This window comes from Penicillium oxalicum, chromosome VI, assembly GCF_001723175.1.
Source record: "Penicillium oxalicum strain HP7-1 chromosome VI, whole genome shotgun sequence".
NCBI classification, from domain to species: Eukaryota; Fungi; Ascomycota; class Eurotiomycetes; order Eurotiales; family Aspergillaceae; genus Penicillium; species Penicillium oxalicum.
Window position 1 is genome coordinate 750,665 of NC_064655.1, and position 25,913 is coordinate 776,577.

Sequence of the window (25,913 nt, forward strand, 5' to 3'; positions counted from 1 at the left end):
GACGCAATGATGAAACTGGGTTGCCAAAGCGGAAGACCGCTATCGGACAGCAGGAAAGATCCAAGGGGGATACATGTTCGTATGCTTGTCGTAGATCATCATCCATCCGTCCAGTCCAAATCCGCATCTAACCCCCCCCCAATACACCTCTTCAAGGTTCGTCACTCGTCGAGTACTCCTCTCGCCAAAGCCGCTAGACTTGTTTCATATCGCGCAGGGTTGTGATCACTGAGCATCCCCGAGGCAAACCTCAATTCTCCAAAAAAGCCCTCAACATCACGCACGAATCGCATTTGTACACGGGTCGCCGGCCTTCCAAGTCTCGGGTAACTGTCTCTCCCAAATTCAGGTGCTGCCGTGAACGCTTCCCTCTGCAGGACGCGCGTTGTTTCAACTACAAAAACTTCTCCGGGCGGCACCAGCTTGGGTGCACGCATTTCATCCCGGAGGAGACCGAGCGTGTCCCACGCCCACGAGTCTTCGCCGACGCCATTGCCAGCGTGGAGGACATGGGGAGGCTGATCGACGTAAAATTTGTGCATGATGCTCTGGCGGAAGCTCTCGTGTAGTCGTTGACGGACGCGTGATTTCGCGCCGGAGACGTCGCGTTTGAACATTGACGCAACAGCGTGCATGTCATGAAGAATTCCGAGTGATAGACAGGGAACGACGTCAGAGCCGTTCACAATCGTCGTGATAAGCCCGCGCGTGGCTCTTCTCAGGAAAGGGGACATCACAGCGGGCGGTCCGTAGGCGTAGACATGAATAGGTCGCCCGGTTGGTAGGTCATAGATGGGCACGACGTCGCTCGTTGAAGCAGTAGGCACTCTTTGTCTCAACTCGATGTCATCGGTAGTTTGATTTGCCCGGGGGAATGGCTTGTACGAGGCCGTCACAAATGATGTGCCTGTGAGAGAGCCACTGGGCTCTGAAATTAGAATCGCCAACAAAGCCGCGACACCACCCCCCAAAGAATGGCCACAGAGAACCACACCGTAGTCTTGAAATTCTTCCAGCGCAGCGCGCAAAGTGGTCATCACACGGCCACCACCCCCCTCGAGCAGCCGCTTGGCCGAGGCGTGCATTCCTTTATGGACTTTCCAGCTCTTACCCTGCCATTCCAGGTCGTCATAATCGCAGGTCATATCTGTGAGAATGTCTTCAAAGCCCCATGTGCCGCGAAGGGTCAGAACGAGCGCTTTAGACTCATGGTCAATGGAGAGATAGTGGACGAGAGGGAACCCACTCTCAGTCTCACCAGCAGCATTCGTCCCCCCAGCTGGATCAACAAAGGAGGAAAGTAGAATCGTTGCGGACGGCAGACCGGCATAGTCCGAAAAGGCATCATGCTCATGACGATCCGACTCACACGCAGGAAGGCCTTTTGTGCTCTGTGTTGCTCCCATCACCTTGAGCGCATTTGCACCATAAGATGCAGAGGAGAAACGACAGAAACGACGGATATTCTGAACGAAATGCCGACCGGGAAAAATCCCCGGTACATGGCCATCCCGATGTAAGGCCTGCAGTGTGCTCATATCTTCATAAACACTCTTACGAGGCCGATGCGCCAGGACAAGTGATGATTCAGACCCCGCTGTTGCTATCGAGTACATACTAGGTGTGTATGATGGTGACCGCCCATACGTCGCTGAGGAGCTGGGTCGATGATCATTCGCGGAGAGTCTTCCATCAGTCTCCAATTTTGTCAAAGACAAGGAGCTACTGCTCCGAACATGTGTCCTTGCATTTATCGGCGACCCAGGGCGAGTGTCCGCTTGACGATGCGAGAAGCTATCCCTGTAGCTTGCCCGGACTTCATGTTTCCTCTCGCGCATAGCAAAGTGTCGAGGCGGAACACTGGTATGATCAGAACCGTCGCCCTTGAAGGCGTATTTATCACTGGCGGTTAACTGACCAGGCTGCGGATGGGGCGCTTTCCTTGATTCCTGATCAGGCGTGGGCACCATGGACCGGGAATGATATGATTCGTTTCGACCTGGCCTTGGGTTCAAGTGCGTGGAGTAGAGTACTCTCATTTTTTGGAAATTTTTCGCACCTCGTTCTGAGCTCTCCCCGGGCAGCGGATCTGGCGTACTCCGAGCAGATGGAGTTTTTACGGTCGACTTCTTGATGGAAAGGCTCTTTGTCGTAACAGAGGTTTCTGATTTAGCTCTCTTTGCTAATCTTGTAAATGGGTCCTTATCACACAGTATTTCCTGGCTCTGATCTTTGTCAACTTCTGTGATGATAGGATTCTGTCGAGCTGTGGAATTTTCAAGCGGAGATGTTATATGAGGGCCTTTTCGGTCATCTCGTGCGGTTTCTGTGAAGTTTGATGCATGCTCCTTAGTCGCAGTACACGGGAGATTGTGTATGTGAGTTGGTTCCGAATTGAGCGAGTTCGTACGGGGGCGTAGCTCTGTGCTTTGAGACTTGTTGAAGGCGGTCCGGAAGACAATTGTATGTCTGGGAAGTCTTTGACTAACTGGCGCTCCGGCGTTGTACACTTGATCATGGTGGAATCTTTCCGCGATGATAGTTGTACCCGGAGGAGCATCAAACTCTGTCATGTCGTCGTCAAAAATGTCCACTGTCACGGTGCGCGCCGTAAGTAGTTCCGATTCAATTGTCGCACGGCAACCTGATGGTAATTGTTTCATGATGTGCGACCGAATTTCCTCGTCGGAGATTTCTTGTCCACTGTCCAAGGATGGGAGAGAGCCAGGAAAATCCTCCGGGTTGCTCGCACGCCTCTGTATGGCTTCAAATGCTTCATCGTGTTCCGGCATGGCGAATGACGCACTTCCTTCACGAAGGGTTTGGCGTTCAATGTCATCCTCGAATTGCACTCGATGCGCTCCCACTACATCGGCTCTTAAGCCACTGTCGAGAATGACCATGTCCCAGACGACCTCGTCACCGCCATCTTGGCGAATTCTCCGCTCGGTGTTCTTCTTACCCCATCGCTGTAGGAGTGCGAATCCTACCGATCCCAGGAAGAGATCACCCACTCCGATATCCTCATTGCTCACAGAAGTGTCGACCGAGCGGAATTCACGACGAATGAGTGTAATGATAGCTGCAATCGCCCTCGAAGATTCGGTAGATCCCAGGATCGCGTCTAGAGTAGATAAGAGCGCCTGGGTAAAGTTGGCAACGGACGCCAATGTCGTCGATGAGAAATGAAATGAAGCGGCAGCAAAAAAGGATGCCGAGGTAACGGTATTATGAAGAATGCCCAGCTATTTGAAAAGAATCAGCTTCCTGCCTTTAGCATGATAGTACTCAAGGATGCGTACACTTCGTTCCAAGAGCGACTCCACCTCTTGTCGACCATGTTCATCTCCACTGCGGACGGCAACGTCTCTCCCGGCTCGAGTCAAGACCCCTTCAATAACTGCTCGGCCTAATTCCAGACCTGTCAAGGTCGTCGCACGAGCTCCATCTAAAGCCACTCCCCCGAAAAATGTTCCAACCCGCAACGACAGCGATGTTGATTGAGCGACCAGTGAGACTAGCGATGCAACTGGTCGAGGTAAGAGGGTACTGCCGGACGTTGCAGGTACATGACTTGCATTGGTGTCCGGGCGTATCTGCACTTGTTGCTCGAGTGGAGGACTTGGGTCGGGTTCAATTGATGTCACCAGCATAATGTTTGACACATCAGAAGATTAAAGATTGTACATCAAGGCGTGGTTATATAGCAGAGGAAACGATAGACTCGCATCCTGAGAGTCATTCGATCTAATTTCGGGCCTTGACTGGCTGCTTGACGACTTAAAGTGGAAGCGTGTCCTGGCATTTTGCATGGCCCGCAGGTCCCTGTGACATGTGATTCTCAACAGCTGCATTCACGGGATGACGTCGGGAATTGTTGCTCTTGATTTTTTTTTTTTATCTTTCTTTTGATTTATATTTTTCCCTGGTTCGAAACCTCATTTCGTGATGGGCTCTAGAGCTTTCTTTTCGTCTCAGATCCTACGACTACAGGCTAGGAATTCACATGCTAGATGATCTTACTTTATTAGACGAGTCCGCTTGATCTCGTTCGGCAACTGAGTCTATAGCATTGCCTTGACATCGCCTCCGTGCTGCACCTTGCGTATCACGGTTCGGTTACAATCAGCCACCGTACGAATCCCTGCCAAGCCCATGCTTTGCCAGAAATCGGCGAGGAGGCCTTTGAAGACCTGTTTGGCCCCGTCGCGTCCACCAATTCCCAACCCGTAGATCACCGGTCGGCCCACTAGGACCGCTTTGGCACCCAACGCAAGTGCCTTGATCACATCGACACCTGTGCGAACTCCCGAGTCAAAGAGCACCGTCATTTGGTCACCCACCGCATCGACGATTTCTGGTAGAACGTCCAGAGATCCGATCGCCCCATCAACTTGGCGGCCTGCTCTCTACTGTCAGAACCCCTGCGTGCGAAGCGGAAAGGAAGGGAAGAGGTCGACACTTTCACTTACCACCATGGTTTGAGACCACAATCCCGTTGCATCCGTACTCCAATGCCTTCTTGGCATCATCAACGTGCTGAATTCCCTTCAACACGATTGGCCCGGCCCAATGTTTGCGTAGCAGGGCCAGTTCTTCCCATGTATGCGCGCGACCTGACGCGATATGGCTGAGCCACGCTCGCGAGGCACTCACAATGTCGTCTTCAATCTTGCATCCATTGGCATCCTCGAATTTGGCCCTGAAGACTGGATCACTGAAGCCAACTTGGCACCCAACTCCCTTGATGAACGGCACATAGCCATTGTCTAGATCGGCCGGTCGCCACCCTAGACTCCACGTATCGAGGGTGACCACAAGCACGGAAAAGCCGGCCGCCTGGGCTCGGCTCAACAGGGAAATGGTAACGTCGTCGTCGTGAGGCCAGTACAACTGGTACCATCGATCTCCGTCATTGCTTGCTGCCGCGACTTCTTCAATGGTGCTTGTGGAGGCTGTGCTCATGATATACGGCACACCAACCTCCTCGCAAACTTGCGCCAATCCCGCCTCCTTGTCTTCGTGGAAGATCCCCTGCACGCCAATGGGAGCCATTAGCAGCGGATTTTTGTACTTTCGGCCGAATAGCTCGACGGAGACATCCTGTTCATCCATCTAGATCCCCAAGAGGGCACAGTCAGCACCTATGATTAAGGCAGTGGTTGACAGGGAAGTTTTTGAAGCTTCAAACTGACATTCCGTAGCATCCGCGGCAAACTGTTGCTCCTGTCAGCATGCCCGTTGAATCGGACAGAGCAGAGAAAGCCGAGGAGACTCACAGTTTCCATTGTCGAAACGCCAGTCGGTTACTATCCATCGTTGCTTTCTCTCCCGCACCCCCAGCAACATAGTTGAAGGACCGCTCTCCAAGAGCCTTGCGAGCTTTCCCCTCGAGTAACCGGGGATCCGTCGTCACACTGGGCAGGATGCCCATGAGAGAGCCCTTCCCGTAGATCTCATTCTGATAGTTCCCATACGTTTCGTCGGACATTGTGAAGGATTGCTGGCATTCAGTCTAAGGGAATATAGGAGGAAAAGGCTGATTCCCAACCACGAGAGCTTGGGCTCAAGAGCTAGACCCCAACTTTCCCCCCATTCCCCGTTCCCCATCCATTCCCCAGCGGCCAAGGTGGAGTCTGCCGATAAGCCTCGGTCACTTGGAGGCTTATGTAGTGTCAGCCACGGTCTATGGTCTCTGTAGATGCGCTGGAGATTGCAGCAAAGCTCCGGTCAGAGTAAGAGTGCTGTATGATCTCTGCATGTGCAGGATACGCTCGATCTTCCACAATCTCATTTGACAACCATCAGGGTATGGGGGTGACATGTCAGAAATACAACTCAGATGTCGACGGTTCTGCAGAAACTTGGGTACCATCTCACCCTACGGTCGCAAACCATCAGAAGCCCGTGCACCGTACACAAACTTGACTCTGTCTCCTGACTGAGGCATGAATCGTGCATGAGTATTTGAGTAGCCTAAAGCAAAAGCAGTGCGAACAAGTACAGTCCACCGAGCAAGTAATGGTCACCCTCCTGAAAGGGTTCTCCTGGTCTGGCAGGCCATCCCGCTTTTCGCCTTGGCGCTTGGCGATTTCAATGAAGGGCTTCCGCTCACCAGCAAACTTTTTCACTTCCCCCAGCATTCGCGCTCTAATCTCAATCTCACCCCTCTCAGAAATTCGATATGCAAGGAAGTTGAACGGCCTGTGTGACTCACGTGGGTAGACCTGCGGAGAACTCTCAGCCAGCAGAGAGAGAAAAAAAAATAAACCAATCTTCCTGTCGGTCCTGGTCTTCTTATCGCAGGCACGGAAAGGCTGAGCCATTCAGCGATGTCGAAGGATCCGTCAAAGCCCGAGCCAAGGCAGCCGGAGCATGACCTGGCAGATGAGATCAGCTCAGTCCCGACTGTCGAGGAAGAGAAGATTGAAAGAAATCTGATGAGGAAGATTGATTTACATATCCTTCCTTTTGTGGTGCTGCTCTATTTGTTCAGTTTCCTGGATCGCGGTACGTCTGCTCTTTGGTCCAAACGGGCGACCCCTCAGTCGGCACGTGAAAGGCCAAAAGAGGCTGGAAGTGACTAATGCGTCGTAGTGAACATTGGAAACGCGCGACTCTACGGCCTGGAAGAGGATCTGGGTTTGGTTGGCAACCAGTATCAAGTTGCCGTGTCGATCTTATTCGTCACTTACTGTGTAGGTTAACTCTCATTGTTTCTTTCATCCCGGAAGCAAAAAGGCGCTGACAATGTTCTCAAGCTCTTCGAAGTGCCATCCAATTTGGTCATCAAGAAATTGACACCGTCGCGTTACATTGCGGTCATCTCCGTCTTATGGGGGATGATTGCCACTCTCACGGGAATCTGTCAGAGCTATGGTGGTCTCCTGGCTTGTCGTGTTCTGCTCGGCGTCGTTGAGGCGGGGCTGTTCCCCGGTTTGATGACTTACCTGACCCTTTTCTACAGCAAGAGGGAAATTGCTCTGCGAACGGGGTACCTCTTCAGCAGTGCCGCCCTCGCAGGCGCATGTGGTGGTCTCCTCGCCTACGGGATTGGTTTCATGGACGGTATTTCCGGACTCCGTGGATGGCGTTGGATCATGATTATTGAAGGAATTCCCACCGTGATCATGGGCGTGATCACTTGGTTCTTTTTGGCGGATGAGCCAGACACGGCATACTACCTCGACGAAGACGAAAGAGCACTCGTCGTCCGTCGCCGCAGCCGCTACGTGGGCCAGACGGCATCCGCGCAGAAATTCCACTGGGCAGATGTCAAAGAGGGCGCACTGGACTGGAAAATCTATGCTTTTTCTATCGGGCAGTTTGCCGTGGATACCATGTTGTACGGGTACAGTACCTTTTTGCCCACGATCATCAAGGGGATGGGTCGCTGGTCTATCCCCGAGGTGCAAGCCTTGACGATCCCCTGTTATGGCCTCGGGGCAATTGTCTATCTCATTGTGGCTTGGCTGAGTGATCGCACTCAGCGTCGAGCATTGTTCATCTGCCTCTTCAGTGTCATCTCGGTCATTGGATATGGTATTCTCATCAGTGACGCTTCCGCGGGGGTGCACTACTTTGGTGCCTTGTTGGTGGCCCTGGGCCTGTACGTTACGGTCGGACTTCCGCTCGCCTGGCTGCCCACGAACCTGCCTCGATACGGAAAGCGCACATTTGCCACCGGACTACAGCTCACATTCGGCAACATCAGCGGTGTCATGGCCCCTTTTCTATACAAAAACGCAGAAGGGCCTCGATTCATTCGTGGCAACGCAGTCACCCTGGCCTTGGTGGGATTTGCTGGTATTCTCTACGGCATGATGTGGCTCTACTTGAACGCTGTGAACAAGCGCCGCGCTCGGGGGCTTTATGATGAGAAGATTGTCTCTTTATCCGAGGCGGAGATTCAGGAGCTTGGAGATCGTAACCCGCGCTTTCGATACAGCACTTGACCGGGGTGTAGTATTCTGATGCAGCATGCAGCAGCGCCAATTTTCATTTGAGGGTGTTGATCATGGCGATCTTGAATCTATCCTTAGATCTATAGACTACTTGACGAATTTCAACGGCCTCCTCACCGGACACAATTTATTATACGTTCCCGAGATTGTCTATGCTCTATGAAAACCGCATCCGTGAATTCTTGGCTTGCTTCTTTGAATGACTCCTCCGCCGCCGATCGATCTCAAAGTGGCTGACGCCCACTGTGCAGGATAGGTCTTGGCGGTTCGTAGTCTCTTTGAGCGCAAGTGGATCGTCGACCTCCAATCCTGCGTAGTCGCATGTATGCCAAAGGCCGAACAAACAGTGAGTGGGCTTTGGTGGTAACATCGAGGTCGCCAACTTCGGAGAAAGTTGTTTTGAAGATTTTACAGAATGTCCAATTCTGAAAGCATCTTTCTCTTTCCTAACTGCCATCTTGGCTCTGTTGCTTTTAGAATTGAAGACGGGATGCGCCTCGTTGAATGTCAATCACACGTCCTCGATATCGCGTGATGACATCTCCACACCTGCCACACGCTGCGCTACTTGGGAAAACCTGTTAGACCGACTCAGGGTAAATGGAGACGTTGAAGCCAGAAAATCTCAGACGCGATGGAATATCTTGCATCATCTCGGAGGGAATGGACCGTGGATCAAGATGTCCGAGGACGATGAAACAGCGCAGAATGTCTCACCACCTCTGGGATGTTTCATTGATCAAGTGCATATGGTATGTGACTGGAAACATACGTCAGCGCCAACGGTTCCTCCTCTGAGTTGAAGCCTAGATCTCGCGACACGCGGAACGATACCCAACCCCTTCTGTCGGAAGACGTATGGTTACCTCTCGCAATGTCCAATCTCGAGTTCGCTAGCGCTAAACAATTCCAACAGGCCATCTCAGCTTTTTGGAACGGGTTCGCAATTTGAAATCACCTTTCAACTCTTCGCTCGAGTTTTTGAACAACTGGACATATTTCACCGACAACCCAGAGCGAGATTTTGGCCAGTTGACTACTACGGGTCCCTATGCAGGGGCCTTGACTGCTTTCACCACAGGAGTGCAGTTCCGAACTCGGTACAAGGATCTGCTTGGCCTCGGATCCTCGATTCGTTTCTGGGCAAGTGATTCTCAACGGGTAATTGATTCAGCTCGTCATTTTGCAGCAGGACTATTCGGCCTCGACTGGGAGACCAGGGGTGCAGCCGAACTTGAAATCATCCCGGAAATTTTTGAACGAGGTGCAAATACTCTTACTCCGGGCAACACATGCCGCCGGTACCTTGAGGACTCTGATCATGGACATGAGAATGGATACACGATGCTGGGGAAATATCAAGACTTGTACACCCCTGGAATCTCGCAGCGATTGGTTGCTGAAAATCCCAGCTTCGGCAATCTGTCCAGCACGGAAATTTACGGGATGCAGGAGATGTGTGGGTTCGAAATCATGGTTCGTGGACACAGTTCTTGGTGCTCTGTCTTCACTGAGGATGATTGGTGTCACTTTGAGTATGCTCGTGACATCAAGCACTACTATGGCTCTGGGCCAGGCAATCCATACGGCGGAGCGATGGGTTGGCTCTGGTTGAATGCCACGACGGAACTACTTCAGGCTGGGCCTGAAGCTGGATCATTATTCTTCAGTTTGTAAGAGAGGCTCTTTCCTTCCCCTCTCTTTCCTATTTTCTTTTTGCTGTTTATGCCGACGGGACACCCGGCTAATGGCGGAAATCTACCAAGCGTTCACGATGGAGACCTTTCTCCCCTTATTGCCGCCCTGAATCTCTTCGATGATCCAATTCATGCGCCGCTTCCACTTCAGAGTATCCCAAGGAGCCGACAATGGAAGTCCTCGCAAGTTTTACCTATGGGGGCGAGGCTCTCACTTGAACGGATGTCATGCCGTAAGGCGGGTGGAAGGGATGATAGCGATGAGGTGTACATTCGCATCAACATGAACGACAAAATCCTGCAGTTACCTGGCTGTAAGGCAGGCCCTGGTCTCACCTGTTCACTGAGAGAGTTTGCAGACTACGTTTGTACTCGTGAAAACGTGGTTGGCAAATTTGATGATGTTTGCGGACTGGAGGGACGTGCTGAGCGTATTCCATTCTTGCGCCAACAGGGCAAATCCTGACGACGAGAGCAACTTCTGATCGGCTTGAGTATGAGATCGACAGGTGCAGGCCCAGGATAATGGTGAATAATGATGCAGAAAATCCTTGAGAGTATTCACATTTCAATATGTATCTCATCTTCGAAGAATAGTTTCTCTGTGTGTGCCAGAACAACCTAAGGTTGGTTGAGCCAGGAGTAGCACGATTGGAAGATTTCATTTGTAGTGAGAGTCTAATGATCGAGAGTTCGGTAAACGCCAAGGTTCAACCCTTTGAAGCTCGCGAAGAGAGTCGATGACTGAATTCAGTGTTCACTCCCAATAATGATCGACTCTTTTCTGACGAACCAATCCATCGTGTTAGTTAGGGTGATTGGAACATTTCCCGATTACTGCGACGAGGACAATGTCCAGCTGGGCGCAGCCACGTGATTGGTAGCCCGGCGAACCAAGCTGTGTTTACTAAAAAGTTTCCCTTCAACGACCGCTGCCAAACCAAACCCAATCCGCGCTCTGCGCTCCCACAAGTCGAAATCACTTTCATACCCTACCTCATATCATTTCATACCTTCCAGCTTCAAATCAAGATTTTACGGATTTCAAAAAGGATGGAGTATCACGCCGTGCCGCCCGAGGAGCGCGCAAGAGACGAGAACGGCAACTTGCTCCCTTGGGGCTATGTCTACAAAGAGTGAGTCGCAAGCATCGGGCTGAAGAGAGATTCCTCCCTAGATCGCTCTTGCGTGTTTCGAATTGAAATTTGCTTTTTACCAAAAGCACGAGAGCAAGGAGTTGACCGGCAAATAATCAGTGAATCCCGCAACCTTCGACGACCACCAGAGGAATCCGGACCTTTTGGCAAGAGGAGAAACGCCCGATATGAACGGTCGCGCACACGAACTGGTACCCCAGCAAAGCGCGAGAACCCCAACGTGGCCGAATTTGGCCGTCTGTTTGCCCAGCAGCAAGATGAAGAGCGACCCGCCGGGCTTCCCAAGTCCTCATCATCAGGGAGCCTGGACGCAGGGCGCAAGCACACCGAGAAAGTGGCGACTGAATGTATTCTCTACGGATACAAGGCCAAGGATGGAGAATGGAAGGTGATTGACAAGTACGAGCGCATCTCGCAAGGCTTTATCTGCGAGGATTACCCGCGCAGTGACCCCAACTATCCGAACCAGTTTGGCCAGCTGATGAGCGGCGGGGATGTCGTCATCCGGACAAATTTAACCGCGGACGCGAATCGCAAATCCAAGCGCTACGCGGGCGGATATCACTGGATCAAGGTCACCTTCGACTCTTCGCAAGCTGCCGATCGGGCCTGTTTCTTCTCACCACAGGAGGTTGACGGACATTTGGTCTTTTGCGAACTGTACGAGGGCCACGGCCCGGCGGAAGATGTTGCCATTCCCGCCGACTCGGTGAATGCTGCGAAGATGCGCAGCAAAAATGCGCGCACGTTGACATCCACACATTCATCCACGTTCTTGTCTAATGCAGGCAGCATGGATGGACAACCTTCTTCCTTCACCTTGCCCCGGTCCTTCGGCATGAACAACCTGTCCAGCGTGGCCGAGCCCGAAAAGGAGCTGTCTTTCGACTCAACCACCACTACAACGGCAACTTCAGGAACGGCAACCGCAACCACAACCGCAGTCTCAACGGGGATCTCGTCTAGCTTCGGAAGCTCTTCATCGTTACAACACCGCAGCGTGTCTGACGCTCAATCAAAGCCGGACTCTGATTACATGACGCATATCCCTACCGTTCGCCGAACGAAGCTCCGCCCACTCACCGAGGCCCTTCCGCCGGGCCCCACGATGACTGAGCGTGTTCTCCGATCCATCCCCATCCTCAGTTGGTTTACAGGCGATATTGTCGGTGACGGACCGCAGTTGAAGGAGGATGGAACCTTTGACCATGATAAGTCGGGTGTATATTGGCGGTTTTGGTGGATGCTCGATCAGCTCCTGGGAACGGATATGTGTGGATTGAAGGAAGATTCATAGAAGGATTCACGTGGTACATGTCTCCAGTCGGAGTCGACACGATGTGGACAGATTTGGTTGAAAGATGGGGTCTATCCAGCTTGAAAGCACTCCCATTCCAACGCTCGATCCAAATGACCGAGACACCACTAGCGGGAGCCAAGGATCGAAAGCAGATGTCAAGAAAAGAAGCATTTACGAGGCGTCATGATTCAGGTTGGGGTTCGATTTGTCTTTGTCTTTGGCTATGGTGTATGATAGGAATCGTGAATATTGCAATATCACCTCATGATCAGACAGCTCTGGTTTCTGGGAGGGGTTTCTTACGCTCATTCCGTCTCTCGGGGCCCTTCTCATGTACTATAAGAGGAAAGGCTCGCTTTTTCTATGTCAGATTCAAGGTAAGTCCGGCCGTTGATCTGGCTTAGGTACCAGGCATATCAGATGGGAATGGACCATCACGGTGTCGTGTTTAAGCTCCCTGCCTCAGACGTAGATTGACGATTGAACAAGGAATCAATCCTGCTCTGGATCCTTCCTCCATGAGTTCTCTGACTGTGTCATGGGCCGGGCACTTGTCTACATAGATGTACTCGCTGTCTCTGCCTACTCTGTGGGTCATGACCCACCATTTTACCATTTTCATTCATGACCGGTGGAAACAACGGCTAAATTTGAGTCTCTCTCATTCCGATTCAAGACAAGAGAGCATGGATGCAAATCAGGGTTTCAAGTTTCTTATAGAGAAAAAAAGAATCTTCAAGGTACAGAGAACATATTTTCTTCTAGCAAGACACCGGAAGGTGGTTGGATGAGGGAGGTGTCATGTGGTTACTTTGTTTGTTGCGAGACATCATGGCCATCGCTTTACTCGACCTTGCTCTCGAAGTTCTCACCCTCGACCAAATCGGGGATGTCATCCTCCTCGTCGTCCTTCTGGCCCTGGGCCTTCTGCATGTTCTGGTAAGACTCGGCGAGCTTGCGGAGGGAGGCAAGGCTGTCGGGGCCGAGCTGGTTCAGGATACCGGGGACGAGCTCGGTGAGCTCCTTCTCCTCACCGTGGCCGTAGAGAGCGAAGGTGTTGGAGGGGACGGAACCGTGGACTGGTGTGAGGCAAATGAGCTTGTTAGTGGGTCATAATCTTCTTGGGTGTCGAGTCTCATTCGTAGTGATTTGGCAAGACCAGTGAACGGAGAACCCGCCAATTGGACGAGTCGCCCATATCAGGTCACCGAGGTAACCGACGAGGGGAGGGAAAGGTACTCACCGCGGGGAGCACCGAAGTGGATGACGTTGCCGTCCTCCTTGAACATGTTGACCTCCTCAATACCCTGGACGGGCTGGACGTTCAGCTTCTTGAGGGTGGCCTGGAGCTTCTTGTCATCGGCATCGGCGGTGCGGTGCACCTTCTTGACCTTGCGGCGGGGAGTACCCTTGCCTCTGGTGTGTGGAGAAAACAGCAAGTTAGTGAGGAATTCTTTTGCTCCTGGGTGGATGCGCCTGATAGAGGTGTGTCGGAGGGAGAGATAGTGAGAGTCCGGGGAGATGCAAGGGCTCGGCGAGGTCAGTAATCGCTGCGTGTGTCGAAGATGCACTGAACTGTTCTCCGATTTCTTCAGTGTGCGGCGTCGGGCTAGCCTCTGATATTGCAGATAGGTTCCAGTCTAGGATCGATCTTTTGTGACGCCGTCGCACGAGTTCCTCCTCCCTCACTGCACTCCAGTTGATCGAATTGGGAAGGGAAAGTGTTGGTATGGCAAAAAAGCGAGGTGTTTCCACCCAGTGTGGAAGATGATACGTACCCTATCCGAGAAAATCAAGACATTAGTTTAGTGATCAGGAGATGACGGGCGATCGAAAAGCAAGAAGCTTCTTTTCACACACGGCAAGCTAGCTCCAAGGTGCTGGGAGAGGATCAAAGTCCGGCGATGCAATGGGGATCCTCTGCGATTCCACCCGCTAAGCTCGACCCATTGAAATCTCCCAACACGTCCCCAACTCCAGCTTCCGCGGTCCAGATGCAACTTTCCATCCTGCCTCCCCCTTTCGAAGATATCACGTACCAATGCGCACGCTCTGCTGCATCTTAGCCAACTTGGCGTGATCCATTTTGACGGGTATGAGGGTGTTGAAAGAGGGGATCTAGAGGTGCGACCCGTTAGCCGACTGGTGTGGAGAGCCAAGAGGCCAAAAGCGTCAATCCGAGCGATCGAGGAAGAGCTGAATCAATCGTGGCAGACGAAAGCCGACGACGAGGAAGATCAAGCGTACCGGGTTGATTTGAAGGTGGTGGTGGGAGTGGTGGTTGAGGAGGGGTGGATGGAACCGGAGAGGATTCGCAGGTGTTGGTTTGTCAGAGGCGGTTGATGATGCGCATCTCTCGAGTTTTGTGTGGGGGGGGGACAGCACCCGCCCAGTTGGTGTGTTCGCTAATACGCGGCCAAACGACGAGACCACCGCTCTAATAGAACTTCTACGCGGTAAAACATCTTTTACAGGATCATCTTTTTCATTCTGTATGAAGCTGGGGGGAGTGGGCAGATATTTCGCAAAGTATACGTTGATCATGAAGGGCGCCTCCGTGGCAGTGGCCCATTTGATTGTGGGAGTCCTTCGTCCTCGACGGGAGAGTTGTTGCTCGGCTAAACCCTAACGGACGATTTCGAGATGGATCAGACTGTCACCAAAACCCGTCCGGTCTGCACGACGGAGTATGATAGCACATCCCCGTACACTTCTTCTGGAAAACTAAATGAAGGGCATGTTTCAAGGAGTGTGGTTCTCTTAAGTTGACGCGTAGGGTTGTCCGTCCACACTGGTTGATCTTGAGTCCTTCAACATCTTGGTTCACGTCTGGCGGAGGCCCGATTTTCAGCCTCGTGGTCAGCTGACTCTTGCTGACCGCTCTGGCAGAATCGACGGGAGTACTGGTTGCGTCGACTCACTTCCCTTGTGTCAACTGATTGGGTGATTGAGCGATGGTACAAGCGGACGCATTTGAGATCTGACTTGCGAGGACGATTGTGTGTGTGCCATTGGTGATCTGGAAAGAGTCCAATTGAAGCTGGATATCATTCAAGTTGCGTATGATTTCATGTCAAGTCCAAGGTCCACCCAAGTTGTTGACGATGGGACCCATCCGTAATTGCAGCAACCGGCAACATAGAGGTCCAGCAACTCCCATGTGTGCTCGAAACAAGAGGTCTTTTCTTTTTTTTTCTCTCTCTTTGCCCCTCTCTATCCATTCATTTGTGCAAATGATGGGTGGAAGTGGTCAAGTGTGAAACTGAGTGTGTTGCAGACGTGGTCCCCCAGATAGTGAAGAAGGCAGAGTCGGTTCCGGTGGACAATACTGTCTTTCAGGATTGTCTTCTGAGACTGAGATATCCACCAAATAGGTTGGACCTTTCATTTGGTATAGGATATAGGTATAGTCGTCTGACCGATGCTATTCTTTGGCGGGCTCTATAAGGCCGTGGAGTTGGGATGAGATGTCATTCTCTTCTGACCATTGCGTGTCATTAGTTAAAGGGATGGCACCCCCGGGGGTGTCGTGATGTATATCGTGTCTCTGGTCCCCGAATGCTCCAGGCCGGCACTCAGCCGCATCAGACCATTCCAGCCGCCCACACTCACATCGTTGCATCGCTTCGCTGCGAGTGTGTCATCCCCGGCAGATGGACAGGAAGACTCCACTCCACGTTTGCGAGGACCTCCATGTGGATAGATGGCCTCCAAACCAAATCTGTCTTCGAATCAACCCGGGATCCCTTGTCCACTTGAAGGCTCATCACTTGGAGTCAACGATATGCTCACCCCCTACCCAGGCCTTTAAGCTTCAATTGCTCGCTTCCTGGTGCATAATCTGCCAAGGACAGGACCACCACTTCCCTCCATTGTTGGTCGCTCAGATCTCCTGTGGGGGAGGGTGGATGATTCATGCATCAGCAGTGCTGACAGCCTCACACAAACGCCCACACACACACACACACACACATACTTTCTCCCTCTCTTCTCTCTCTCTCTCACCATGCATGTGAACTAGTAACAATAGAGTGTTATCCAAACCCTATCCACCAATAACTCAATACCATCGACTACTAGACTCATCGCTCGAGCCCAAGTTCTGTTTATCTACCTGACTCTGACTCTGACCCTGGCCCTGACCCCCGATCCAAGATTTAAATCTCATCTCTGCGGGAGAAATCTACACAGCTCTTTGCTCAATCATTCTTCCAACTTTTTCCCTCCACTTCTCCGACAACATTCCTCTCCGTCATGCGCTTTTTGTGTTTACACGGTGCAAGCACCAATTCCGAGGTAAGACGGCACGCCCCCCCACCCCCCTCCCCTCCTCTTCTCTCCCATTGGAAGGTATCACATAATGTTATTTAATGAATATACCCGACTCTCCAAGTCGGGATATTTTGAATCAATGCATGTCTTGAGCTCAGCTAATCTTTTCGTGTCGGGGGGGTTTTGTTTTCCTGGGTAGATCTTCCAAATCCAAACGGGAGGATTGCGTCAATCTCTCGAGGAAAAGGGACATTCATTCACTTTTATCGATGGCAATGTTCCCTCGAGCTGTGAAGAGGGTAAGTCGGTCAAGCTTTGGGTGGTGAGACCGATTGAGCGGATGACATGCACTTTTATTCTATGCGATTCCTTCGGGTCTTCCTTTCCTCCTTTGTCCAGGCTGGAAAGGACCACGAGGAATAAAGGGGGTCAACAAGAAAGAAAGGGCGAACAAAAAGAAGAGGGGGAATTTTAGGAACCACAAGCTGACCGAAACCAACTACAGGACTCGAGGGCGTCGTAGATGGGCCGTTCTACAGTCACTACGTGCGCGACCCCGCTCTGCCGGGTGTCCAGCTCGCCGAGGCCTTTGAGCACGTCCAACGTGCTATTCAAAAAGAGGGTCCTTTTGACGTCGTCATGGGCTTCTCCCAGGGTGCCGCACTCGCAGCGGCGCTCATCGCCCACCACGCCAAAGAGAATCGAACGGGCCCACCCTTGTTTCGCGCAGGTGTCTTTATCTGCAGCGCGCGCGCCGTGGGAGAGCTCCGGGCTGGAGCGCATCGAGAACAAACCCGACACCTGGGCCATCAATATCCCGACGGCCCATGTGGTGGGTAAATTGGACTCGTTGTACCCCGAAAGCATGAAATTGTACTCCATCTGCGAGCCGTCCAAGGCGGCTCTGTGGGATACCGGATCCAAGCACATGATCCCCTTTGATCAGAAAAATAACCAGGGCATGGTCCAAATCATTGAGGAAACAATCGCGAAAGCAATGAAGGATTGAAAGGGAAAAAACCATTCAGCCGCGATTTAATTCTATTGGAAGAAGATGCGCCTTTTGCGCGCCACTCGGGTCGCAGCTTGCGCCCGTCCTCCAGGTAGCCCTGTTGTCTCCTCGTTGGGAACTATATGTTGGCATGCATATCACAGTTGGGATCACAAAGGGGGATGAGCGTGGAGAAAGGTGGCCATGTCATGATGAGCAAGAAACAAACAAGGGAGTGAATAATGGAAGCAGCAACGAAATGAACGCATTGGATCTGTTACTTCGCCCGTGGCTTCCTTTCTTGGGGCGCGTACTTGGCCCATAAGACCGCAGCGAGTAGAATGATCAGCCCTAGAGCCAGTGCAAATCCCCAGCTTGCCCGTCCGGAGCTGAATCGATCTCCTTGATCAAGTCATAGTCCAGCCGTCGCCTGCCCATCGCCCTCGGGGGGAATGGTCTTCTCCAGGAATTTCTCAAGGTCGGCAATCTCGTCGGGGTCCGCAGAGTGTCCCAGGTCGCTGGATGAACTAGTCAGTCACTCAAGTCTCGTCGAGAAGGCGTCCCCAAATTCAAGAAAAGGTAAAACACGTACGGATACTTGTTAAACGAGACGTCCTCGAGGCCAATTTCCTTGAGCATCTCTGCTGAGCGTTCGCCATACGCAAAGTTGACGACCTCGTCATCCTCACCGTGCGCCAAGAAGAACGGCGTGTTTTTGTTGGGCCAGTTCTCCGGGACAAAGGTCTTGATCCGGTCGCTCAACAGGAGATAGCATGAGAGACCAAACACCCCGCCGATTTTCTCCGTACCGGTAACACCGGTGAAGACAGACATGGCACCTCCTTGGGAAAACCCGCCCAGGACGATGCGAGACGGCTTGATGCCCTTGTCCATTTCCTGCTTGATCAACGAGTTGAAATATTCGCGCGATCGTAGGATACCGGGTTCATCTTGGCTGCGAGCGTTTTTTTGGAAGTCGAGCTGTACAGTATAAGACAAATTGTCAGTCTCCGCGAGCTCTCTCTCTCTCACACCCACTCACACAGTTGCCCAGGATCTGGGAAGTGAAGAAAATAAAAGCTTACGTCGCGGCCTAAATTGGCAATATCGTACCATCCGGGCATGGACATGCCAAAGTTCTACCAGATCTGTGAGTAACCTCCTTTCTGTCTCGGCAGATGGAAGCGTACCACTGTAATGGGAATGCTGGGCGCATTAGGGAAAATGAAGGCGACCTCGTTGAATTTGCCGCGCCGACGCCAATTTTGGGCCAGAGACATCCTGCGTCCGAGTCAATGGCTGTCTTGGGAATCGATGAAAGGGCAACCGATCATCTTGGATCATACCATCCTGCACCACTGTAAAAAGAAAAGAAATTCCAGGGAGGTCAGCTCGGGTTTTCAGTGTCCCAGATGGTCCATGTTCAGCACACATACGAATCGCCCAGCCCGTGGGCCATGATAACGGTCGCAGTGTGCTTGGTGAGAGCAGGGACCACGTAAGGATTCCGGGCTGCCATGTTGATGGTTTTATAGGTAGAATATGTAACGGTCTTGGGAGTTGACAGAGATATGTGCACCACTCTCGGGGAATGAAAGAAAGCAAGAGGTGTATATCCGATGATGATTCTGGTCCAAAACCTCGGGCGATTGCGTCCATCCCGCAAGAAGTGGGGATTGATTCTGCTGGATATGAAAGACGGTATATCGGGCGGTAAGAATATCCAGGGTCCGGACGCATCCCCGATCTCGCTTTCTCAACTAGGAAATCAGCTCTTCTCGGGCCATGTTGAACCTGGAATTTCAGGCTTCCTCAGAAAGAACGGGTATCTTACAAGACGGACTCTCGGATATTGTGGTCTGAGAGGATTGAATGCTTTTTCTGCCATCTCTTTGAGAGAGTAGTAATTTGATTACTATCATAAGAAGATCTGGTAGTCAATAACAAACATGTCCAATTAAGCGCAAGTAAGGAAAAACCATATGTGGGCCGTGCATGGATCGATTAACCACGGCCACTGGTACTTCAGGACGTTCAGACCCTAATCCTATCCCGACACTGCAATTCCTTCCATCGACAACTTCAGACAAAAGATTCCCTGTGTGAGCTTGGTCACCAAAACTAGCAAAGTTACAAACCCTCAACCTGGTCGATCTTGATTTCAGACATGAGCCTGCTCGGCACTGGCCGGCGTCACACCTGCCGTCTGACCAGGGGGAACTGAAGTGCTTCCGCCTTGGTTGTACTGATCTGGCTGAGGAGGCTTCTCTGGATGGACGATGTGACCGCCCTTTCGGTAATAGCGGGCCTCGAGGTAGATATTGAGAGTTTCCAAGCAGAGGCCACACAACGTCCAGAAGCTTCATGACGGGGGGAGCATTGGAACAAACGTTAGGAACAGATTGATAATACGGAACGCACATGAAACTGGGTCGTCCGTAATCGGGTGCTGGTAAGAGATGGAGATTGACTCACAATGAAAGAAAAGTAAAAGCCTGAACCGAATTTCGTCTTCTGCAAGCATTACTCACAGTCCAACTGAAGTAGCTGCACCCGGCACCGCCGAAGACATTATCAGTCTGGGCGATGAAGATGAATGCGGACAGCCATCTAGTGGAAAACGAGTGGAAAAAATCTCTTGTTAGCCTTGCAGCCCTGTGAGTCATGGCGAGACGCAAAACGTATCACACGAATCTCGACTTGGAAACTCACAGAGCATAAAAGATAACATCCAAAGGGAGCATATAGCCTTTGTTGTTCTTCATGCACGCAGTGAAAAGGGAAGGAATATAGAAGACCGTAGTCAAGACAGCCTGTTGAGAACCTGATGTGTTAGATTAAAGCGAGGGCAGAGCGAGGATACAAGCAGTGTGCTAGAAGCAACCCGGAAAGAGGATTCCTTACGATGACCAGCGGAAAGACAGCCCGGTAACCCGTGACATTATGATCGACTATCCATGCAGCGAGAGCCAGGGTGATGACTGCACTGATCCAAAGGAGTAACCGAACTACAAATAGTATGGGCCGGATGACCTCTGCATGAGCCGACATTGCTGCTGATTATGCGAGATGTTTGTCGTCTGATAAGATAAGATGGATAATACGGCGGCACAGTGGACGAGGAACTTGATGGATTCGATGGCAACAACTTCAATCATCTTCGAGATTGCACGAATTGCTCTATTTAAACTAGACCTCAATATTCATCGCCTCAATTGGAAGTCCGGGGTCAGACGAGGTGACTCAGGGTCAATGACGCTCTCAACTACCAATTCTCACTCTGAAAGGGTGTCAGGTCTCTGGGTCCGAGAGCTTACAGCATGAGCATCGTAAGATCAACAACAGCAACAGTGGCCAGAGCTTGAATCTTTTTGTAGGGCGATCCATGGGTCGCCCTGTCGTTAGCTATTACCGTCAGGGAGAAGTGAAGACCATACCATTGATTCGCTTCTTCTTCTAGGTCTTCTCCAGCGGGCTTAGCCTGTAACTGTCACATCTCTAGGTTCCAAGCGGTTTCTTTCACATGTCCTCCTCGAGCTATTTCTATTGCCTCCAGACATTCCCACTGGACAAAAGATAGCGTGGGTTCTATATAGAAATACATTAGAATGGCTATAGTGGCTCAAATACAGGAGAATGATCCCGTTTGATTGATCGGATATACTTTTACAAACATGTTAACGAGAGAATTCGGCCATCATCACCGCGACGATGGAGAATGCCCTTGAAAGTTGGGTCACACTTGGCAGATCACAAGATCATCGATTTTCATGCAGTTCTGAATTTTGATCGATCATATGTAAACGTATGATAGCTACCGAGAGCCAGGTCTTGCTTGTGGCGAATCGCGCCACGCCCGTGGGTGCAACAAATAACCTCGGTCGCTCTGATCATCAAAGTTTGGAGGCGCCAACATCGCCGTTATTTGGACATGAGCTCTTGAAAGTCAACTGACGGGGCAAGCAGGTAAAACAATTTATTTGTCAGCTTAGACGTTATCCTGCTGGTACTGAGCAGATATTCGCCTGAATGCTCAGCGAACCCGCCCTTTCTCCCAGCGAGTCCAGCCAAGATCCTGTCACTCGACAGGGCCCTTTTGATGATTGGGGTTTTTTTATCTATCAATGTACAGTACATGTCTGTAACAGTAATCGGTTTCTTTACTGAGATGGTTCGAGTCACATACTTTATTAGAGAAGGCAGAAATGACGGCTCTGTAATGTGTATTGAGCTGTTAGGTTTTGGACCACTCTAGCACGGATTGACCCCCCACCCGCGTACGACACACCACAAGCTTAATTCATCTTCAGAACAGCACAAGCTCATCTGTTTATTGCTATATCATGCTCTTCTTGGATGCCTACTGGGCCTCTGGTAGTGCAGTATGAATAGTAGTTTTCCCCTGGGCGATGACGGAGCTTATTGACGTAAGTCAACAGTACTGCGATGGTCGCGGCGAACCTGTAACCCGAAAGAAAGCCTTACTCCCAGTTAAAAAAAGAAGCATCTCCAGACGTCATTGAAGCTATCACAATATGCGTAACTACCAGCCACGAGAGCTTCAGGAATGGCTGATCAAGCTCTGAAAACGACGTTGCAGTCTATCCGAAGAGAGAAAGAAAGCAAGAAAAGAAAGCACCAGCCTCCTTGTGATCTCTCAGGTTGTTAGAGAGAAAAGCACTTGACTATCATTCAAGGAGGCTGGAACTGGAACGGCATGAGGACGGTGACTCAGTCTCAACCCTCGTACCAGGCAGACAAGCACTCGCCAAAGGGTGGGCATGATTGTAGGCATTAAACACGTCAGAAGCGCGTGGTTTCATCAAGAAAAAAAAATGACATTCTTGAATGTGACTCGCTGCACTGGAAAGCCGAAGAATGTGGAATGTCCATCTGGTAGGCGAGCTATGAGTGACTGTCCGCAAGACCGGAAGGAAGGTGGAGGCTGTCACAATCTGCCAGACACATTCCACTGCCCCCTTTGGAATAAAGACATTCTCACCACCCTCGAGTTATGCTGCTAGGCTGTAAACAGCCCTGAACACCCATAATTACATCACTCATTCAGATCCGATGCTTCCAGTAGGTACTGGGGGACAGAACAGGAGGTGCCTCACTGTGAATCATTTTAGTCTTGTGAATTCGTGACTCGGGTTGAAAGTGTCTTTTCGCGAGGTTATCAAATTAGTGCTTAGATGTTTTCAAAAAGAGAATGTTTGTTTATTTGTTTTGACCTTCTTTGGACAAATGTTTTGCAGGTAACCCTCGTCATGTCACCGTCTGCCACGCAGTCCTCTCATGGTAAATGAGGGAGGGTGGGGGAAAAGCTGTGGAAGCTGTGGATATCCCAGTGACAGATGTCAACTTGCACCCTAGGGAAGTTCCATGCATCTTCAGGAATGCTGTCAGTCGGACAGGGAGCGAATCAACGCCACAAAAATCCCCCCGGATATGCTTAACCGTAAAAGATCGACGCTGTCGGATGCTCCGCTTGATGTTGACACTCGCATGTGGCCCGCTAAGGTTCACAGCCGACGGCCGGATGCGGCTCACCAGTTGGTTTGAAGGTATTCGGAGTGCGGGATGTTCGAGTCTCACACTCGAAATTGGGCCGGGAACGGAAGTCTCAGATGATTGCAAATAAACAGCTATACAGAGCAGGATGTGTTGGTCGTCTACAAAGTGTCAAAAGAAAAGCTATATTAAGGCCTCGATCTCCCGGTCTTCAGTGCTCATTCATCACTCATCAATCCATCAATCCATCAGTCTATCAAACAATCCTCTTCCACTCATCTCAACTTGATCTCAAGTGTCTCATCATCAACTACCTTCATCAATATCTACCAATCTATCACATCTCCACTTTTCCAATCTTTCTTCCCAATCCCACCAACCCGTCAAAATGCAGTTCATCAACGTCGCCGCTGTTGCCTCCGCGCTCTTCTCTACCGTGGCCTTGGCCGCACCCGCTGCCGAACTCGGCTGGAAGCCCCAGACTGCCACCGTCCAGCTTGCCAACGAGCAGAGCGGTGCCTCTGCCAACGTGGTCATCCCCATTGACGGCATCTCTCGACCCGTCCAGGAACTCTGGAGCCACACCGCGATCTCCGCCGAGCACCATGGCCTTGTCTTCGCCTCCAGCGCTCAGCTGACGACCTTCCAGCAGAGCACCGTCTGCACCATCACTGAGGACAGCCGCCACGTGGATGCCAAGCTGGACGCCGAGAAGACTTGGGTCTCCTTCGGTAATGCTCCCATCGAGCTTTGCGCGGCTCTAATCACCTGCCACTGCGAGGGCGAGGCCAAGCAGCACTCTCACTAAGCTGAAGACTGTGAAATGATCAAGTGATCTCGTCTGCTTCATCTGTCCGATCTGATTAGATCCGATCTTGTGCATACGGTGTTTTTTTATCTCCCCTTTTCTGGGGTCATTGACATGCGTGCATCATCATTGTTTTCTGTCTGTTATTGCATTTATATCTTGCATTTTTGCATTTTCTTTTCTGGGGCATCTTTGGTGATTGAAATAGTTTGTTTGCTTTCCTCAAGCGGTCTCTTCTTGACTGTGAGCTTGAATGCATTTGTTGTCTGCATGATCGAACTTCGTGTCCGAGGCTGCTTTGCATACCTAATGTTGAGAATTAAAGGGCTCGTCCGTACTATACGATATACTTATCAGCACAAAGTCTCCGGGGCTCAGCGCTGCGAGATAAGGTTATTACCCAATCGATATCTGTCTATGTCTTGACTCTTTTCTTTCTTTCTTTTTTTTTTTTTTTTCAAATAGTCTTCAGTACAATGATTGGACTCTGGTACACGACTAAGATATCATCATTGATGCGCAAATCTAGAGTATCCATGGCGCTGGTCGGTGACAAGTCCAAATTATGTTATCCAGCAGAATCACAAGATCAAAATGCGTTCCACTCACTTACTCAAGCCTCCGCCAGCCTCCCCAGCTCACCTCTCAAGTAACCAATCGAATCTTCAACCAGGGCCGCGTCAACCACACCTTCCTGCCACGTCACAGCCAGTACCATACAACCGTCACCACCCGTCACGACAGAAACACCAATTGCATTTCCAATGACACTCGCACACTGGGAGAACACCATGCCTTCGATACGTGGCTTTTCAGGACCGAATTCACATGACAGAGCCCCGATATTGGAAACCTCGTAGCTCTTATCGCGCTCACATCCCAGCTTGGAGTAGCAGATTTCTTGCTGGAAATTACTGACATATCTCAAAAGATTAGGGCCTCCATCGCGCCCTTTACGCTGCAGGGCTGCTTCGATGGTCTGTCGCGAGCGTCGGGCTTCGGCCCAGGGAAAAACATCCGTACCGGCATCACCGAGTGTGGCGGTGCGCGTGTATGACTCTTCAAGGTCGGTCACGTAGACGCCTATGACCTCGTCGGTAATCTCATCGGGTAGCCAACGCCGACAGGAGATGGCACCGGAACAGTTGAGGTAGGTATAGTGATCGGGGAGATGGACAAAGAGCGAGCGAGCAAGGGACGTCTGCAAAAGCGCCGTGATGGTCGTTTCTTCTCCACGGCACACTTTTCGAAGTGAGGTGACGAGGGACCTGGAGAAAGAGACCAGGCGGACCAGGGTGCTTCCTTCGGTTTGGATCTTGCCTCCACTCCATAGACCGGGATGCCTGGGAGAATAGACTTTTGCTTGGAAGATCTTTTTGGTCAGGAACCATAGAGAAAGTGGCATGGGGTGAATTTGCTCTATGTTGGGCAGCATTGGCCGAGAAGGGGACCGGATGAGAGAGTTGGGCTCCATGCTTTGGGTTGCGGCTGATTCAAGAGCTCGGAGGAAGGTCTGGTGAAAGGCTTTACCAGAGGTTCCATCACCCAATGCATGGTGGAAGACAAATGCGGCTGTGAATCTTCTTGGATTGGACGGATCAGTGAGCACACACAGTCTCCAGTATGTGTCTGGTGCTGAGAAGGGCGTGTTGTGCTGCCTTTCTAACAGAGCTTGCAGTTCAGGATCTGGGACAGGATTCCCATCCTCAGTCACAGCTGAACTACCACCTAGCTCGCCTACTTTGAAGGAGACCGTCCGATCAAGGTCAATCTGGGGTAATCGGACAAAGTAGGGCTGTTGCGTATCATCCGCAGCGGGAATTGCGGACAGAGCGGGATGCTCGGCAATTAGTGACTCGCACGCATGGTATACGTAATGTTTGAGAGACAGGTGGAATGTATCCGGCAGAACATAACTCGCAGTCACTGCGACATTGAGATAGAACCCAGCCTGGTGACGGGCCGTCGAGTACTGTTCCAAACGACCTTGAAGCCCGATGTCAGACTCAGACTGAATGATGACCCATGGGGACGCCGCCACAACTCACCGACTGGTCGTAGTTTCTCAAGTCCTTCCATCTTCTATGTTTTTATAAAAGAAGCATTGCAAGAATTTCGAAAATGGCTCGTATCTTTTCTCCTGGTTCACAGAGTGAGACAGTCTGCCGACGCCTAGCATGATCACCACGTGACACAGACGGAGTTGTTTT

General features: G+C 51.2%; 11 protein-coding genes across 11 annotated transcripts; 5 read left to right on the forward strand and 6 right to left on the reverse strand.

Moving 5' to 3' along the window:
- Window positions 1-161: 161 nt before the first annotated feature.
- Window positions 162-3,653, reverse strand: POX_f07564 (uncharacterized protein; the record flags this gene model as incomplete). The annotated part of the gene is made up of 2 exons (XM_050116359.1): window positions 162-3,245; window positions 3,303-3,653. The coding sequence occupies 2 exons, from the start codon at window positions 3,651-3,653 to the stop codon at window positions 162-164; spliced, it is 3,435 nt and encodes a 1,144-aa protein (XP_049966498.1).
- A 411-nt stretch (window positions 3,654-4,064) lies between these two features.
- On the reverse strand, window positions 4,065-5,491 carry POX_f07565 (putative lactate 2-monooxygenase; the record flags this gene model as incomplete). The annotated part of the gene is made up of 4 exons (XM_050116360.1): window positions 4,065-4,402; window positions 4,473-5,115; window positions 5,196-5,217; window positions 5,280-5,491. 4 exons carry the CDS (start codon window positions 5,489-5,491, stop codon window positions 4,065-4,067), a joined length of 1,215 nt encoding a protein of 404 aa, XP_049966499.1.
- Window positions 5,492-6,332: 841 nt separating this feature from the next.
- Window positions 6,333-7,955, forward strand: POX_f07566 (putative transporter; the record flags this gene model as incomplete). Its single annotated transcript, XM_050116361.1, has 3 exons — window positions 6,333-6,510; window positions 6,598-6,698; window positions 6,762-7,955. The coding sequence occupies 3 exons, from the start codon at window positions 6,333-6,335 to the stop codon at window positions 7,953-7,955; spliced, it is 1,473 nt and encodes a 490-aa protein (XP_049966500.1).
- Window positions 7,956-8,644: 689 nt separating this feature from the next.
- Window positions 8,645-10,127, forward strand: POX_f07567 (uncharacterized protein; the record flags this gene model as incomplete). The annotated part of the gene is made up of 4 exons (XM_050116362.1): window positions 8,645-8,716; window positions 8,775-8,820; window positions 8,881-9,637; window positions 9,731-10,127. The coding sequence occupies 4 exons, from the start codon at window positions 8,645-8,647 to the stop codon at window positions 10,125-10,127; spliced, it is 1,272 nt and encodes a 423-aa protein (XP_049966501.1).
- A 587-nt stretch (window positions 10,128-10,714) lies between these two features.
- On the forward strand, window positions 10,715-12,115 carry POX_f07568 (uncharacterized protein; the record flags this gene model as incomplete). Its single annotated transcript, XM_050116363.1, has 2 exons — window positions 10,715-10,797; window positions 10,918-12,115. The coding sequence occupies 2 exons, from the start codon at window positions 10,715-10,717 to the stop codon at window positions 12,113-12,115; spliced, it is 1,281 nt and encodes a 426-aa protein (XP_049966502.1).
- Window positions 12,116-12,961: 846 nt separating this feature from the next.
- On the reverse strand, window positions 12,962-14,203 carry POX_f07569 (Nascent polypeptide-associated complex subunit beta; the record flags this gene model as incomplete). Its single annotated transcript, XM_050116364.1, has 3 exons — window positions 12,962-13,197; window positions 13,362-13,727; window positions 14,158-14,203. The coding sequence occupies 3 exons, from the start codon at window positions 14,201-14,203 to the stop codon at window positions 12,962-12,964; spliced, it is 648 nt and encodes a 215-aa protein (XP_049966503.1).
- A 2,169-nt stretch (window positions 14,204-16,372) lies between these two features.
- Window positions 16,373-17,230, forward strand: POX_f07570 (uncharacterized protein; the record flags this gene model as incomplete). Its single annotated transcript, XM_050116365.1, has 3 exons — window positions 16,373-16,414; window positions 16,590-16,689; window positions 16,896-17,230. The coding sequence occupies 3 exons, from the start codon at window positions 16,373-16,375 to the stop codon at window positions 17,228-17,230; spliced, it is 477 nt and encodes a 158-aa protein (XP_049966504.1).
- A 563-nt stretch (window positions 17,231-17,793) lies between these two features.
- On the reverse strand, window positions 17,794-18,900 carry POX_f07571 (Acyl-protein thioesterase 1; the record flags this gene model as incomplete). Its single annotated transcript, XM_050116366.1, has 5 exons — window positions 17,794-17,899; window positions 17,974-18,362; window positions 18,467-18,520; window positions 18,572-18,662; window positions 18,818-18,900. The coding sequence occupies 5 exons, from the start codon at window positions 18,898-18,900 to the stop codon at window positions 17,794-17,796; spliced, it is 723 nt and encodes a 240-aa protein (XP_049966505.1).
- Window positions 18,901-19,542: 642 nt separating this feature from the next.
- POX_f07572 (uncharacterized protein) lies at window positions 19,543-20,432 on the reverse strand (the record flags this gene model as incomplete). The annotated part of the gene is made up of 4 exons (XM_050116367.1): window positions 19,543-19,741; window positions 19,857-19,991; window positions 20,094-20,194; window positions 20,286-20,432. The coding sequence occupies 4 exons, from the start codon at window positions 20,430-20,432 to the stop codon at window positions 19,543-19,545; spliced, it is 582 nt and encodes a 193-aa protein (XP_049966506.1).
- Window positions 20,433-23,283: 2,851 nt separating this feature from the next.
- Window positions 23,284-23,703, forward strand: POX_f07573 (uncharacterized protein; the record flags this gene model as incomplete). The annotated part of the gene is made up of 1 exon (XM_050116368.1): window positions 23,284-23,703. The coding sequence occupies one exon, from the start codon at window positions 23,284-23,286 to the stop codon at window positions 23,701-23,703; it is 420 nt and encodes a 139-aa protein (XP_049966507.1).
- A 613-nt stretch (window positions 23,704-24,316) lies between these two features.
- Window positions 24,317-25,782, reverse strand: POX_f07574 (uncharacterized protein; the record flags this gene model as incomplete). Its single annotated transcript, XM_050116369.1, has 2 exons — window positions 24,317-25,689; window positions 25,752-25,782. The coding sequence occupies 2 exons, from the start codon at window positions 25,780-25,782 to the stop codon at window positions 24,317-24,319; spliced, it is 1,404 nt and encodes a 467-aa protein (XP_049966508.1).
- Window positions 25,783-25,913: the final 131 nt, after the last annotated feature.